Here is a 15359-nt window from a genome sequence, read left to right on the forward strand (position 1 = left end):
CACTGACTAGTGTGTATTAAAAGCACTCTGGGTGACTCCACTATGGAAGGCAGGTCTGAGAATGGCAGCTCTGTAAAAAAGGAAACTACATGAGACAGGTCACCGACAGTCACTGACCCACATTCATTGAAAGAACTAGTTTGATGAGTGGGGAGGGCAATGACTCGTAGTAAAGTAAAATAACAGGAAGTCTGTCTGTAGCATGAGCTGACTTCTTTCAGAGTCCCAAGACACACATATGTTCTCTGTTTATTTGTTTGTTTTTGTCTTTTTAAGACAGGGTCTCGCTATGCAGTTCAGGCTGGCCTTGAGCTCACTTTGTAGCCCAGGCTGGTCTTGAACTCACAACGATCCTCCTGCCTCAGCCTCCCGAATGTTGGGATTACAGGTATGTGCCACCACACCCGGCACACATGCATTCTTAAGATGTTATTAATCAAGGAGACTGGTGCCAGCAAAACCTTAGCACCCCCACCGCTATGCCTCCCATCGCTCGTGTTCCGAAATGCATTCCCCAAGCCCATCTATCTTCTCTTGTGCTACTTTATGTCTCTTTCCCTGGACATCAAATTCCACTTCTCCCCTCCCTCCTAAACTTTCCCACTCTTTCCTCTGGCATGCTTCCACCTCCTCACAAAACATTCTCTCTACCTTCAGGAACCCGGCTCAGTCCAGAATTCTTAGCCCTCCACCCCTTATGAGAATCTCCACCACGAAGACAACCATAACCTCTGGCCATGGGCTTCCGTCCGCCCCCAGTCACTGAGCACTCTGCTGACATCTGGGTCTCTTCAGTATCCCGCCTGCACCTGACCTCTCTGTTCCTTCACCTCATCACTTTAAACTCATCACTTCACCCTCTTTCCTCACTTTCTTTTTTGTGCCGTCTAGATCCATTCTTTCAATCTCTTGCCAGGCAAGATGCTGGATGGATCCCAAAGTTCCCCTTCTTACATGGATACCAGGTTGACAAAGGAGACCAGAAACTATCACACAGCTGCCATCAAGAACCTCAGTGGGATTCTCAAAGCCACTAGGAGCCCCTCCCTGTCCCCCTGATTAGCTGCCTGTCTCCAGCTTCTGCTACTCTCTGAAAAATCTCTCTTCTAACACCTTCTTTCTCTAGAGATGACTTTGCTTCTTTCTGTACACAGAAGCAGAAAGCACCAGATGGGAGCTCCGTTAACTTCCTGCCGCCCCGCCTACACTCTTCATCCTGCTTACGACCCTTGTCGCAATGGGCAGTGGGCAGAGAGCCCCTCCACAACGATGTGGTCACCCCCCCGCCTCTTTATCTCCTCTCTGCCATCACGGGTCCCCCCCACTCTCTCCTGGCTCCTTTCCACCAGTGTTTGAACAGGTTCAAGCCCATTATTATTATTATTATTATTTTGTTTTGTTTTTGTGAGACAGGGTCTTTATATGTAGTTCAGGCTGGCCTTGGGATCGCAGCAATCCTCCTGCCTCAGCCCCTGAGTGCAGGGAAATCCTCTTATTATTAAAAGAAAGTCTTTTCTTCTCACACTATCATCCAGACTGTTTCTCCTCTTTGAAACCAAATTTCTTGAAAGATTTATCCATACCATCCACACTCATTCCCTATCTCTCCATTCCTCATTTCTCTCACTCTCCCTGAAGCCTGACCGACCCCTCCACCTTCCCACCCACCGGCTCTGCCAACATGTTGGGTTGAGAAATCCATTTGACCATTTCTGGCCCACTGGCCCAGTGGCAGCACCTTCCCTGCTCTTTGTCTTCCATGACCTGTGCCCTCCTGGCCTCCTCTCCCAAGTGGTTAGGACATGCGGGGACCGTCCCCAGAGCAGATGTGATGTGCAGGAATCACAGCAGAATCGCACTCAGGGACATGGTGCTGGGGAGGTCACAACGGCAGGTGTAGGTGAGGAATCACTGGCTCGTCCATTGGGACTGTAGATGAGCCAGTCCTAGGTAGACAGGACTACTTCTACCTCTGAGAATGGCTGAGGCCATGAGCAAGAAAGCCGGCAGCAAGAAGGGCAGAACCTGCTTGGACGGAGCCCACACAGTCGTCTGAGAAGCACCCTGGGAGAGGCAAGGGGAGAAGAAGCAAGGGCGTGCGTGGAGGCCAAGGTTTGGAAGAGTCTCCAGAGTCAGCATCCTCGCTACAGTCAAGGGAATGGAGTCAGCGGGAAGGCGGTTAGGTACCTGGCCTTGGAGAGAGGGGCCTCGTATAGTAATGACAGCTGGCCACATTACAAGTGACTGGGTGGTTGGTAAGAAAGGGAGCCATGTCCAAGACTAGAATCTTAAGTTGGCTGTGACAAAGGCCGGGTGGAAAAGCCTCTCCTCCACACACTCAAAGGCACCCACAACAGGGTGTCATTCAGTCAGGCACCTGAGCAAGTCCACGGTCCTTCTACGGTTCTGTGGTTTGGGGACAGGGAAGGTTAGTGCTGTTGTTGAAATTCCATTCACTCAGATTCCCTCCGACATGAGGGGCGACCCTGGGTCCGCCAACGGATACGCTGGGACCTGCTTAGAGCTGCCGCTAGATGAGAAACCAGCCCCCACGTCCCTTCAGTCCTGATGTGCTGTTAACCCTTGGTGCACTTCTCCATCTCAAAAACAGTGGGCGTTTACAAACTGTTCTCAAGACAAGCGTTCAGAAATTGCAGGGAGCTGATGACATCGCCGTGAAAACAAACACCGAGGCCAGAGGTTGTGGATAATTTTGACGGAAGCACAAGACAACAGGACGAAAATTACCCATCTCTTCGCTTCAGCAAAATCCCTTCTAAGGAAGACATCTTGATTTGTATTAGAGCAGAAGTAGTTACTGATATCCGCTGCAATAGACTGCCACGGCTTGTTAAGATGCCGAGGAAAAGCACGGGAGAACAGCAGTGCAGCTTGGCATCTAAATGGCACATGCTCCAGACTGAGTTGAACATTTGGAAACTAATGACACTGCGTGGTTCAAAGTACTAGCGAGGGGTGAGGCCTGGGGAGCCTGACTCTCTCTGCCTCCCTGCCCCTGTGGGTCACACCCGACATGCACAGCAAAGCGGGGCTGTCCATCTAAAGGTTTTGAAAGGCAGTTAGTACCCTGGCTTGAAGTCAGGCTCATCACAACTCTTACTCAATGGGTTTAAACACCAAACACACACACACACACACACACACACACACACACACACACACACACACAGAAGAGAGAGAGAGAACTCATGCACCAGAATCTAAATCAGCATGTATGCAAAGGCAGGTATGATGCCTTGAGAAGAGGCCACCTGTGAGAAGAGCAATCCTTCAAGAACGCCCAGAAGCATAGCATGAACGGTAGGTGACTTTGCATCCGTAACCGCTGGGAAAACCCAGGAGAGGACTGAGGATCTCCTGGCCCAAGGAATCCACTAGGAGGCAAATCTGCACGCTGAAAAGGCTGTGCCACGGAGCACACATTCCAGGGTCACAGATGCACAGAGCTTGACCATTTTAATACTCAGACTTCATTACCACGCAGCTGAGCTCATCAATTGCTGCAGAAACACTGTGAAGGGGGCTGAAAATATCAAACGCGATCCATGGCGGCTGACTCAGCCTCTTCAACCCTGAGAGTCAAAATATCAGACCAGACACAGGGCGCAGGAGTGGTGCTATAAACAGCGCCTGCTCAGACCCTGAGGAGGGGCGAATGAAGCATGTCACCTGTCCTTGCAGGAGCGTGGGCCTCAAAGTCACTTGAGAAGTCATCAGAGGCATGATGAGCAATACATGGCAGATGGTATCAGGTGCCATATTACATCATAAGAGGATAAAAATCAAATCATATGTGAATACAACATTTTCAAAGGTTCTATAGTCCTCTTTAGCCCCGGTGATTCTGATTACATCTGTCGTGAAACAACGGGCTCTTTGCACACTGCACTGTCTTTTACTTGAATATGTGGGATTCATTCTGAAGTCGTTAACTTAAATGTCTTGGGTTGAAGAAAGAATTTTTTTTCACTGAAGGAGACTAGGTTAGAAGACAAAACTCTGCGTTCATGTTAAGAAATCTACTGTTGATGTCAAAGGAGGCCAAAAGTCCTCCAGTGGGAGAGGGTTTGATCTGCTTACACACTGCCTGGGAACAAGCATGGAGCTGCTATCGTCTTGTTTTCTAGAACTGGCCCAGCTTTGGGGGACAGGAAGTAATTTGTCCTTTGTGTCGAGGGGAGGAAAAGGAAGCAGACAGTGATTTGTGTTTGGGAAGAGGTGACTTCAAGTCTTCTGTACAATGGACAGAAAGCAATCACAGGTAAGAGTATGCAAAGGCATGTAAAAGTTAGGATGCTGGCTTGGGTAAGTCTGCATTTTTCTGAGACAGAGATCCAGGAGAGGAAGAATCAAAGTGTAGTTTAAAAACAGAAGTGAAGAGAAGTGAAAGCAAATAAGAAGTCCACTGAAATGGACATCTACATTCACATTTTTTAAAGTGTTTGTCTGGTTCATAGCATTTCTTAATATATATTAACTGCTAAAGATTAGCTTGTAACAATTAACAGTAAGTTCATTTAAAGAGTAGTTCTCAGGGCTAGAGATTATCACTCTGCTCTTTCAAGTTACTATCTTTTTTTGTTTTAATACAGGGTCTCACTATGCAGTTTGGGCTGGCCTTGAACTCACTATGTAGCCCAGGATGGTCTCAAACTCATGGTGATTCTCCTGCCTCAGCCTCCCAAGTACTGGGATTACAGGTGTGTGCCCAGTTGAAATCACATTTTTAAAGCAAAAGGAAAATAAAAATAAAAAACAACAACTATTAAAAGAAACTGCTATGATATATGATATAGCTTAGTCACTTGAGTCTATGGACACTACGGACAAATCCTGCTTCCTTGGTTGCTGAGTATCAAAGGTTCACTCAGCAGCCTTGCAGTTTTTATCACCTCTGGGCCTTCTCTGCTCACATACCTGGATCCCCCGCAGCGCTCTGACCAAGCCGGGCTCCCTCCCTGCCTTGACCCCCAGCCTGTCCCTCTTCCTCTGCTCCCTGGCCTATACTCTGCCTTCAGCCTAAGCCACTGCCTGCCCTCCCCTCTCGGTGACCCTCAGTTTGTCCCTTCTTTACATCTGTCCCCTCCTCTGCTTCTGGCTAAGTGCCTGGCTCTCCTCCGGGGACCTGGTGAGAGTCCCAGCGCCCTGGGCCCCATATTCCAGTCCACCCTCTACCATCTCCCAGATCATCTCCTGACTGTCAGTGACTTTCCACTGCCCTTATGATGAGCTGGAACTCCCAGAAGACTTCTCATCCTCCAGCTTCCGTCCTACCACCTGCTTCCTGAGCCGAGCTGTAGCAACACTGGTCTCCTGTTCCACCGTCATCTCTTCTCTTGGTTCCGGCTTCTGCCTGTGCACCCTGGCCTCTGGGAGTCCCACACACTGCCGCCTGTGGAAAGCTCCTCTCTCGGCGGAATTAACCTCTCTGTCCTCCGCGTTACTGCGGCACTTTGCTGTCACACGGGTGGCGCACTCACCACATGATGCTAAGGCTACCGACATGTCTGTCTTACAAACCAGATTATGGGCCCCTTTAGAGCAGGTGTCTGGTCTCAAATCTCTCTGCTGGAGGCAGTGAGCAGAGCGGCTGGCACGTGAAAGGTGGCTACACAATTCTTACTAAGTTAGATGCTATTTCTTCAAGCTCCAGCCCAGGAATTATCTGGTGACAACTTACTCAGCAGAGGGCTTACAGGAAAAAAAACACTCATCAACTTACTCAGCAGAGGGCTTACAAGAGAAAAGAAACCACGCATCAACTTACTCAACAGCGGGATTACAAGAAAGAAAAACACACACAAAACCTAAGAACAGCCATGAAAATTCTCCATCCCATAGTTAGTGGAAATTCTGGGAGAAAAACAGATCAGTGAAATCTGAGCGCCACCGCTTACAAATCTAAAGGCCACTGATGCAACACGACATTATGTATAGTTCAGCGTGCTCACAGAAATCACCATGGTGAGTGTCACAAATTTAGAAGCTGTTAAGCCTCTTGAAAATGCATCAAGCAAGCAGATGAATGCACATACACAGAGGACAACTAAATGTGTACTCTTAGCAGACAATAGTTATTGAAGTACTGTTTATAAGAGGGAACTGTACAAACCATAAGCACAGAGTTGGGTGGATTTTCACCGAGGCGGTCCAGGCATGGAACCGGCATGCAGACCAGGAAACAGAACAACCCCATACTCTAGAAGTCCACTCATGCTCTCCTCTAATTGTGGACCTCCCCTAAGGGTAACGACCACCCTCACTTTCAAACCAAAGACCCATGGTGCCTGTCCTTACTGTCGTGAAGACAGAATCCTACAAGATATAGTGTTTTCTGTTTGGCCGCCTGTACTCAACACTACTTTATGAGTTCAGCCATGTTGCTCTGAGTAGCAGTAATTCATCCTGCATCGACAGATGTGAGCGTTTCTTAAATTGTATTATAAATGGAGCCATCAGGTGCTGAACCATAAGAATTCCAACACCTCTGTGCCCCAAAATTATAAGAAGCAAAACTACCTATGGTGACACATTAAGACAGAAATTTGCCTAGTCTCTGAACCTTTTGAACACTATGATATCTCTCAGTAAACATTTCTTTTTTTTTTTTTTTTTTTTTTAGTTTTTTTGGTTTTTCTCCGGTACCAGGAACCGAACTCACGACCTTGCGCTTGCCAGGCAAGCGCTTTTGCCGCTGAGCTAAATCCCCAGCCCCTCTCAGTAAACATTTCTAAAATGAAGGAATAAATGAAACAGGATTATAAAACACTGTTTCAGGAGGGAAACTTCAGAATCCTGGGAGAGGTGGAAGACTTGCAAAGCTCACTGAATACTTTTGCCACGTAATGGTTTTTGAAGTCAGTCTCATTTTCTGACCTCTAGGAACGCTTGTTGCATCTTTTGAAGATTTTCCTCCTCTTCCTCCTCCCCTTCTTTCTCATTCATTGTTTTTTCACGAACATTTAAAAACTAAAGTTTGAGAGAGTTTTTAAAAAATATGTTCAGTGTCCTAGCAGACCAATGGCTTGAAAATGAAAATGAAAACAGAAAATTTCGCCACTACACTGTAGGAGAAATATGGTAAGAATAATTTCAGATTGGATTTGCTAAACAAATAGAGAAGGATTGCCGTGTTCTCTAGCCTTTGAAAGGACACCGCCAGCACCTGCCAGCTGCACTTCTGGAGTGTTTTGTGCAGTCTGCATGGATCAGGCAATGTCATCACCCAACTACCCATGTCCTCCAGTGTGGCCGCTCTCCTGTGAGCACATACCTTGCGGATTGAAGAAACCAGTCATCCAGAACACATTGGGCCTCCCTTCAAATATCCAAGTGGCAAACTGAGCATTTCTTTCCAGAAGCTCAGTAAACCAGAAGCCCAGTGTGGACGAATCCCAGGACACCCTTTTCCAGATCTGCGGGATCCGAGCATCGTACATGTTGTCCAGGGCATCTCTCAGGTTCTGAAGGGGACACAGGTACCATATGTGACTAAGAAACAGCAACAAAAAAGGTCGGTGGCCACCGAGAGACCAACTGCCCACCTCGCTCATGATGATCGTTCCTTCAATGGCCAGTTTGAGGTCACTCAGGCTACTGCGAAGTATGGAAATGACTCTCTGCATTCTGTCAATTTCTTGTCGAAGAAATATGTTCATGGAATTAAGATGGCCCATCTTTATCAAACGAGCTTTCACCTAGAACAAAGCACACAGTGCAATAAAGAAGACTTCGTATCATTTATCATTTCTCTTCCATTGACCTCTCCTTTCCCAACTCTTTTTCCCCGCTGGATGTATTTCTACCAGACCAAATGAACTCTAAAATATCTCTTGCAGAACCAAACTTGCCATTAAATCCCTCATTTTCTGAGCTTCAAAAACTACTGTTCAACTAAAACGATTTTTATTTCCTACTGATTGTGCTCAGTTGATAATTGGAAATGTACTTTAAAAAGCTGGAATAAAATTGTACCTTTTCCTTCTTTCACATGATTAAGTACTAAGTGTCAGTTAGATATTCTTTTGCCATCTAACCTTAATAAGAGTATGGCAGGATATTTTTTTCATTAAGCATGCAGAGTTGTTATTAGAAATGTCAGAAAAAGTTAATATAACCAAAAGCTTTACAGAGCAGGCACCAATGAATACGATTAACTGTGGTTTCTTAAGATCATGGTTGCTTCGGCGATGGGGATAAAAAGAGTCTTTCCTAATCTAATCAGTGAAAATATCTGACTTTGTGGGAGGGCCATTAAGCACCTGTCATGTGTTCCTTTTGATAGATCATTCATCAACCATTTTTAAGAAAACAATAGAAACGCCTATGACTGTGGGAACAATAAAATATAACAATTATTGGAAAATAAGCCAACACATATTCACATTTCGGTTTAGTGGCATATGCCAAGAAAAAACTGATTATGAATATGGGCAGGAACTCATAAAGGGCTCTGAACTTTCTGCTGCCCACAGTCTAAGAAATGCAGAATAGGAGGGGTGAGGACAAACACCCAGGGTGAAAGAGAACTTAGAGTGAGGTATCAGTCCCCAGAGATGCCAGTAGCCAGTACCAGAATGCCAGTAGCCATAGGATTCTCATCCAGGGATGCCCATGCCCCTTCATGAGGCGTGGGAGGGGAGAGGCAAAGGAGCGTCAGGGTCCTCTGGACCCTCCTCAGTGGATGGAATAGGTCTCTATGATGGTGCACCTGTTTCCTTTGGCCACGGACATCTCTGGCTGCACCCCTCTGGGTCACCCCAGTGAACCGATGAACGGGGACAGCACAAACTCAACAGGAAGCAGTGACAGAAAACTGAACAGTAGAAGTGTGACCCATGTGCGTGTGGAGCAAAGAGCATCAAAACCACAGCCCAAGGTGCCACGTGCCGACCTTCAGGTATTCTCCCAAATCCTGCTTCTAGAACTGACATTTCTGTGCCTCTCCAAGGCCGTTTTCCTATCACTATCCCAAGCCCTTTGACCTCTGCTGGCTGAACAGCGTATGTGCTTTCAATCATGACTACTGTCTTGAAATCCATTCTTTTTGTTTCTTTTCTTTTTTCTTTTCTTTTTCAGTAGTACTGGAGATGGAACTGAGGGCCTTCATACTGAGTTTCATCCACAACTCTTTAAAAATATTTTGATTTACTTTGTTTTGATATAGGGTCTTGCTAGGTGAAAAAGTTGCCCAGGCTGGGCTTGAACTTAGAATCCTCCTGCCTCTGCCTTGTGGTGTGCTGGGATTATAGCTGTGCCTCATCACACCTGGCATGGAAATTTCCTCCGAAGGAAAAGGGGAATTATAGAAATATTTTTGCAACCTCACAAGTGGGAAATTAAGCCCAGGTATCAGCCACAATAGCCCAGGTTTCTGTATTATGTTAACAGCTCCAAACTGCCATGGCCTGCTTAGAGTTCCAAAAGGGAAACGTGCCAGGCATGGTGGCATGTCCCTACAGTCCCAGCTACAGTCCCAGCTTGGGAAGCTGATATGAGAGGATCACTTGAGCATAGGAGCTTGAGGTCAGTCTGGGCAACATAGCAAAGCCCCATAAAAAAATTAAATTAAAACTAATAAATGGAAATAAAGGCTTTACTTGAGATATAGAGACATGCTTGGGGGGAAACCTAGACCCTTGAACATGTAATTTTAGTACTGATCTTATTTTGAGTATGATACCATTCCAGCCTAAAATTATCTTTTTACTAAATAGAATTACAGGTTTGTTGCAATTCTATGCATGAGTTTCATTGTTTCCAGGACCAAGCAGTCTCTTTTCCAGCAACAAAGCTACATTTTTGCTAAGGAAGCCAAGGATGTGATTATAGCCCTATTTACTAACTTAATTTCACCATCATATTTTCAAGGACCAAGAGCCAGGATGCTAAAAAGTAACTGATCTTGGAACAAGAAAAAGTTTTAGCCGTGTCTGGGTACAAACTCCCTCCTGGGTAGAAATCTACTTGGTGACATCCTGGACATTTAGTTTCTGCCTGATCTTGCTGGTGAAGGGACCCTGGCCAAACCTAGAAAACTCAAATTATCACAAGGGCTTAGAAGCTCCCTCTGGTAATACCAAGCCGGTGGTTGAGTCATCTAGAGTAAGTTTTATCTCACTTCACATACCATTTAAAAAAATCTTTGAAGGTGGATATTTTCCCTCATGTACCCATTAACAACCATCTGAAGAGATGAAGCTCTGTCCTTACCATGTTTATTTATCCACTTAAAAATACTTAACATAACTACTCCCACACGAAGCCATTCATTTCAATATCTTAACCAAATGCCGTGGTTCCCATCTATACAAGGGAAAGAAAAGCATCTCAAGAGGTAAGAAAAACTTTTCATTGTTGCAAGCACTCGTCACAGGCTAAACATGCTTAAGACTGTAGGTTCTAGAATCAGGTTGCTTTGTGTTCAAATTCCTGCTCTATAATTTAGCTTAGCCTCTACTGGTACTGCCCAGAGTGCTTTGTGATACGTTTATAAAGCACTTAGTACAGGGTCCGGCGGTAATGAGTCCTCAAAACGGCGGCAACTGCCCCATTATGATCTCATGCAAATGACTGGGAAAGCGGTGTGCTGCTTGGAAATCTCCAGACTAGGAACTGGCTGCTTACAAACACGAATGCTGCTAATTGCTCTACCTCATTCCATCAGTTCCAGAAGTGATTAAAAATCACTTGCATTAGCAGGCCATCTATCTATCCACTGTTAACACATGCTAAGCATCTTGAGGAATAGGAAGCCACTGATTTCAGCCTTGACGATGTTAGAATTTTTGTGCAAGTGGAAGGCAGCGGGCATAGGAGGAGTCGGTATGGAACTGGGTCACCGTGAAAGCTTTGACAAAGGATGAATTCCCTTGCGAAAGAAATTTTAAAAGGAGACAACAGGCCAGCATCATGGCAAATGATGTTTTCTTGGATGTTTTTAACTTTTGAAGGATGCCTGGGGTAACAGAACAAGAGACACGGAGTTTAGCAGCATCATTAAGCGGCATTCATCATCTGTCTCATTTTCGACCACAGGCGAACTATTGTTTTTCATGGTCATCAGACTTAGGTGTTAAGATCCACAAACAAATGATTAGGCTGGTGCTTCATGTACTCAGTCAAATACAATGTTCCCATGGCCAACTCTAGGAGAGGAAGGACAGCAAGAGAACTCTATGCTGTATCGCCCGATCTCGCAGCAGGTAGGAGGCCTGTAGCCAGGTAGCCTGGGGCTCCCAGCTGCCAAGCACATCTTTACCCATACCTGGGGATGTAGAACAGTGATACAGGACCATAGCTACACCTGTACTACGGTATCGGCCCCTGACCTTTTTTTTTTTTTTTTGGCTTTTTTCTGGTACCGGGAATCGAACTCACAACCTTGCGCTTGTCAGGTAGGTGCTGTGCCTCTGAGCTAAATCCCCAGCCCTCCCTGACCTTTTATGGAGGAGCTAAACTTGCTATTTGGAATCCCTTAAAACCCCAGGGTCCTCGCAGAGGGGGTCCATGAGGTTAGTCTCTCTCTCTCTCTTTTTTTAATATTAGTTGATGCTTTTCTTCTTTAATGAGTACACAGTGCGTTTACTGGAGGCTACATGACATATAACAAACCAGATGCAAATGCAGGGATAAGAATACAGCTTCCTTCTATTAATCCAGACGGTTAAGAGATTTGCAAAAGGGCCAAAGGACTAATTTTCTCAATGAATTTTTTTTATCTTGGATAATATACTTTTAAAAAATAAAATTTTTTTTATGTTTGCATGTAACAGGTTTCCTACTGTTCTTTTAAAATAATATTTTTAAAAATTTTAGTATACATTTCTAATGTATTCAGTATCAGTAGATATTATAAACAAAAGCTATTTGGGATCCTTAATCATCTTGTAAAGGGGTCTTGAGATAAGAAAAAAGTTTTTTTGGGGGGCTGGGGATTTAGCTCAGCGGCAAAAGCACCTGCCTGGCAAGCGCAAGGTCGTGAGTTCGGTTCCCGGTACAGGAGAAAAACCAAAAAAAAAAAAAAAAGAAAAAGGTTTTTTTTTGAGGAAAGTCTTTAAAGTCCATCTAGTCACCACACACAGGGCACTGAGCTTGATTTCAGAATAAGGCAGGTGTTAGTGAGCAAGCTAACGTGGGAGGTTAAGGAAGCCGGAAATCACTGCCATCTATTCTGGGGGAGTGGATCCATTTAAATGGCTCCCATTCCTGTGTGTAGCTAAAAGCACTAAGGGAATGAAAGGCCTGGGGCCAGAGACAGAAACAAAAGCTTACTAAAAAGAAATGACACATGTCTTCCCGCTGAGAGTTTTCCACATCTATTACGTTCACAAGGTTTCTCACGGTGTGAGTTCTCTGGTGTCTGGTAAGAGAACGGGTGTGGCTGAAAGGTCATCTCTTAGTATCTGATGTTAAATAAGATGCGTCTTCCAACCCAAAGTCTTCCCATATACGTACACTTCCAGATTCTCTCTCCGGTACGCAGCTTTGAGGTTTGCTTTTGGGTGTACGCCGGCTGAAAGTTTTCCTGTATCTGCTGAATTCATAGAGTTTTTTTCCCAGCAGTGGGGAAAAGCCTTAGCACTGTAGTGACTGAGGTGTAGCCTTTAGTCACATACTATTTCTTTAAAAAAAAAAATCATGTAACTTAAAAAGAAAAAAAAGAAATAACAGAGCAGGTTTGGGGAGGAAAGGTGAGGAGAGGCATCTCGCCTGGAGGGTTTCAGATGTCTGCACAGCCAAAGCAGGAACCCAGAGATGGGAACGGGGTGCAGACCAGGCCAGCGAAGGAGGAAGTGGAGTAGGAAGGGAGCAGAGACGGTGCTGGAGAAAGTGGAGGTCATAATCCGCAAGATGTGCCGGAAAAGGCAAGAAAGAGAAGACCGAAAGGTAAAGGAAAGCTGGAATCAGGGACGGCATGAGCAGAGAGAGGGCAGGGTGGGACCACAGTGGTCCAGAGTCGTGCTCAGCTTTGTGGGATGACCCCGCACACGGGTGGTGGGGGGTGGGCAGGGCTTACCTCATGGGGAACGTAGTCAGGGGGCAGCTTGCTCAGCATATCCTCAGACAACCTGTAAACGATGGCTTCCCGCGTCTCTCCCACTCCACCTCCGCTCTCTTTGGGCTGAATGTTGGTGATTGTCTCAAGCACAGCGGAAGCCGTGTTACTCTGATACCTGATAGGAAGAGTGACTGTTTAGAATGTAACAGAAATAGAGCCTTGGAAATAATTATCAAAGTTAAGATGAACTAATAGGAGCTGTAAGAGCAAAGCCAGCTATAGGAAGGAAGGAAGGGAAGGAAGGAAGGAAGAAAGGGAAGAAGAGAGGAAGGGGAGAGGGAGGGAAGAAGGAAGGGAGGGAGGAGAGGAGGAAGGAAAGGACAGAGGGAGGGAGGGAGGGAGGGAAAGAAAGAAAGACAATATAACCTACAGGAATAGGTTATAACCTACAGGAATAAAATATTTAAGGTCCTATTTACTGCCTCCTACTGGAACACCACAGACATGAAAAGCTCTCCATCTCTGGGAAAGAGATGCCACAAGTGTCGTTGGGGATCCACACGGGTGCTTGACAACCCTGACTGTCACCAGCCTAGGCACCTTGGGTGGGACCATGAGCACATTTCCTTCTATTCTCCTCTGCTCAGGGGCAGGTCGTGAGAGTCTAGTATGATATGACAAATTGGTTAGAGCAAAAAAAATCTATTCCTATCTCCACATTGAATTATTCATTATTAAAATTTCCTTGGTCCTTTCTGTTTTGTTTTCCCATTTTCTAATTTGTTTTATGATTTCCAAGGCAATTTCCTGGCACACATCTTAGCCACTCATCCTTAAAACCCACTTAGTCACCATACACCAGGCCCTGAGCTAGGTTTCAGAATATGACAATGGACAACACATAGTCCTGCTCTCTAGCACAGGAAGTGTGTATTACAATTACACAACACCATTGCAGAAAGTCCTGTGGAAAAAAAGGACGGGTGCTTTAAGCAAGTTTGCTCTCTCTTTTAGGTTGACCAGATGCCCTGAGGTACAAGAATTTAGACTTTATCCTTTATCCTGAGATATTGGCAAGGTGTTATCTGGACACCCATATGTTTGTATACGTGCATGAACATTCATGGTGTGTGTGTGTGTGTGTGTGTGTATGTGTCAGTGGCAAAAGACCAGACAAAGTCCCTTAAAAAGTCACATGTGAGCTGAGATCTGAAGGATGAGCAGGTCAGTGAGGCAGTAGGTGGAATGGGAGGTCATTCAGGCAGAAGGAGGAAGTGAGGATGATTTCAGCGCATTTGAAAATGGAGTCAAGGCCGGTAAGGTTGGAGTCAGTGAGCTAGAAGAAGAGAGGAAAAGGGGAAGAGGGACTCCACATGTGGGGTCGCGCAGGCTACCCTAATGATTCTAAACTTGACCCTAAAGACAACAGGCAACCACTGGAGACCTCCCAAGCTAGCGTGTGGCACAGCAAGAGCGTGTTTAAACATATTTTTCAACTCCTATAAACATCAAATACTTTGACTTGGGGAGGGGCATTTTTTTCATTTGTAATTTTTGTACCTGTTCAAATGTATTCCACATTCACGTTCCCTTTTATGGGTGTCAGAGTCAAGTGAAAAAGGAATTCAGCAAATACTTGAGAGGAGTGATTTTCTGTTTTAGTTTATTAGAGCAGAAATGTCTCTGTAATGTGGTACCGTGCCTTAAAATTTTATATTTGCACACCTTTAGTTATAGCATTTCACTTTTAAGAATTCATCTTAAAAATCAGACATTTCTAGTCTTGACATGTATTAGTACAGATGCTGCCAAGAACCACCCTTCTAAAAAAACCTAAACATGAAGGGTAAGAAAAACAACCTTTCCTACACACCAATGAACTGGAAAAACATTAAGTAAGCCTTAAGGTCAAACAAAATATAGAGTAAAAACTAGAATCCAGAGAAATAAGTCATATTTTCCCCGGGGAGCATCAACTAACCGAGGCGGCTGTGAATTTCTCTTTGCACATCATGGTGAGGCAGGGGAAAGCCCTCATATCCAAGGTGGGAGTCGCGTAGGAAAATCTAATATAAATCTGAAACACCATAAGACTATGTTGTCTGTGTAGGGGTTGACTAGAAAGAATCCACCTGTCACAAGGGGATAGGAGGAAACTTGTTCCGGCTAGCTTGCCCCTGAATAGGGAAAAAGTAGTTCCCCAAAATTCTTAATTCGCCAAGTTTGTGACATTAACTAACACTCATTCATATTACCTCTGCAATTTGAAGAAACTCAAGCTATGAATTTAATCCATGGTGATCTTAGGAGGTTCTAGTGGTACCTGATTAAAATAAAC

At 45.2% G+C, this 15359-nt stretch overlaps 1 protein-coding gene across 4 annotated transcripts in view; it reads right to left on the reverse strand.

The window, feature by feature from the left end:
• Dnah8 (dynein, axonemal, heavy chain 8) overlaps positions 1–15359 on the reverse strand; it is a 280486-nt gene that overhangs the window by 9739 nt on the left and 255388 nt on the right. For all 4 annotated transcript variants that reach the window (XM_005389606.2, XM_005389605.2, XM_005389608.2 and 1 more), the window contains exons 89-91: positions 13040–13196; positions 7566–7718; positions 7295–7484 (exon numbers count right to left, since the gene is read on the reverse strand). In XM_005389606.2, coding sequence (XP_005389663.1) covers positions 7295–7484; positions 7566–7718; positions 13040–13196 — 500 coding nt within the window. The remainder of the gene's footprint in view (positions 1–7294; positions 7485–7565; positions 7719–13039; positions 13197–15359) is intronic.

This window comes from Chinchilla lanigera, unplaced genomic scaffold, assembly GCF_000276665.1.
Source record: "Chinchilla lanigera isolate Chin_1 unplaced genomic scaffold, ChiLan1.0 scaffold00036, whole genome shotgun sequence".
Taxonomy (NCBI): Eukaryota; Metazoa; Chordata; class Mammalia; order Rodentia; family Chinchillidae; genus Chinchilla; species Chinchilla lanigera.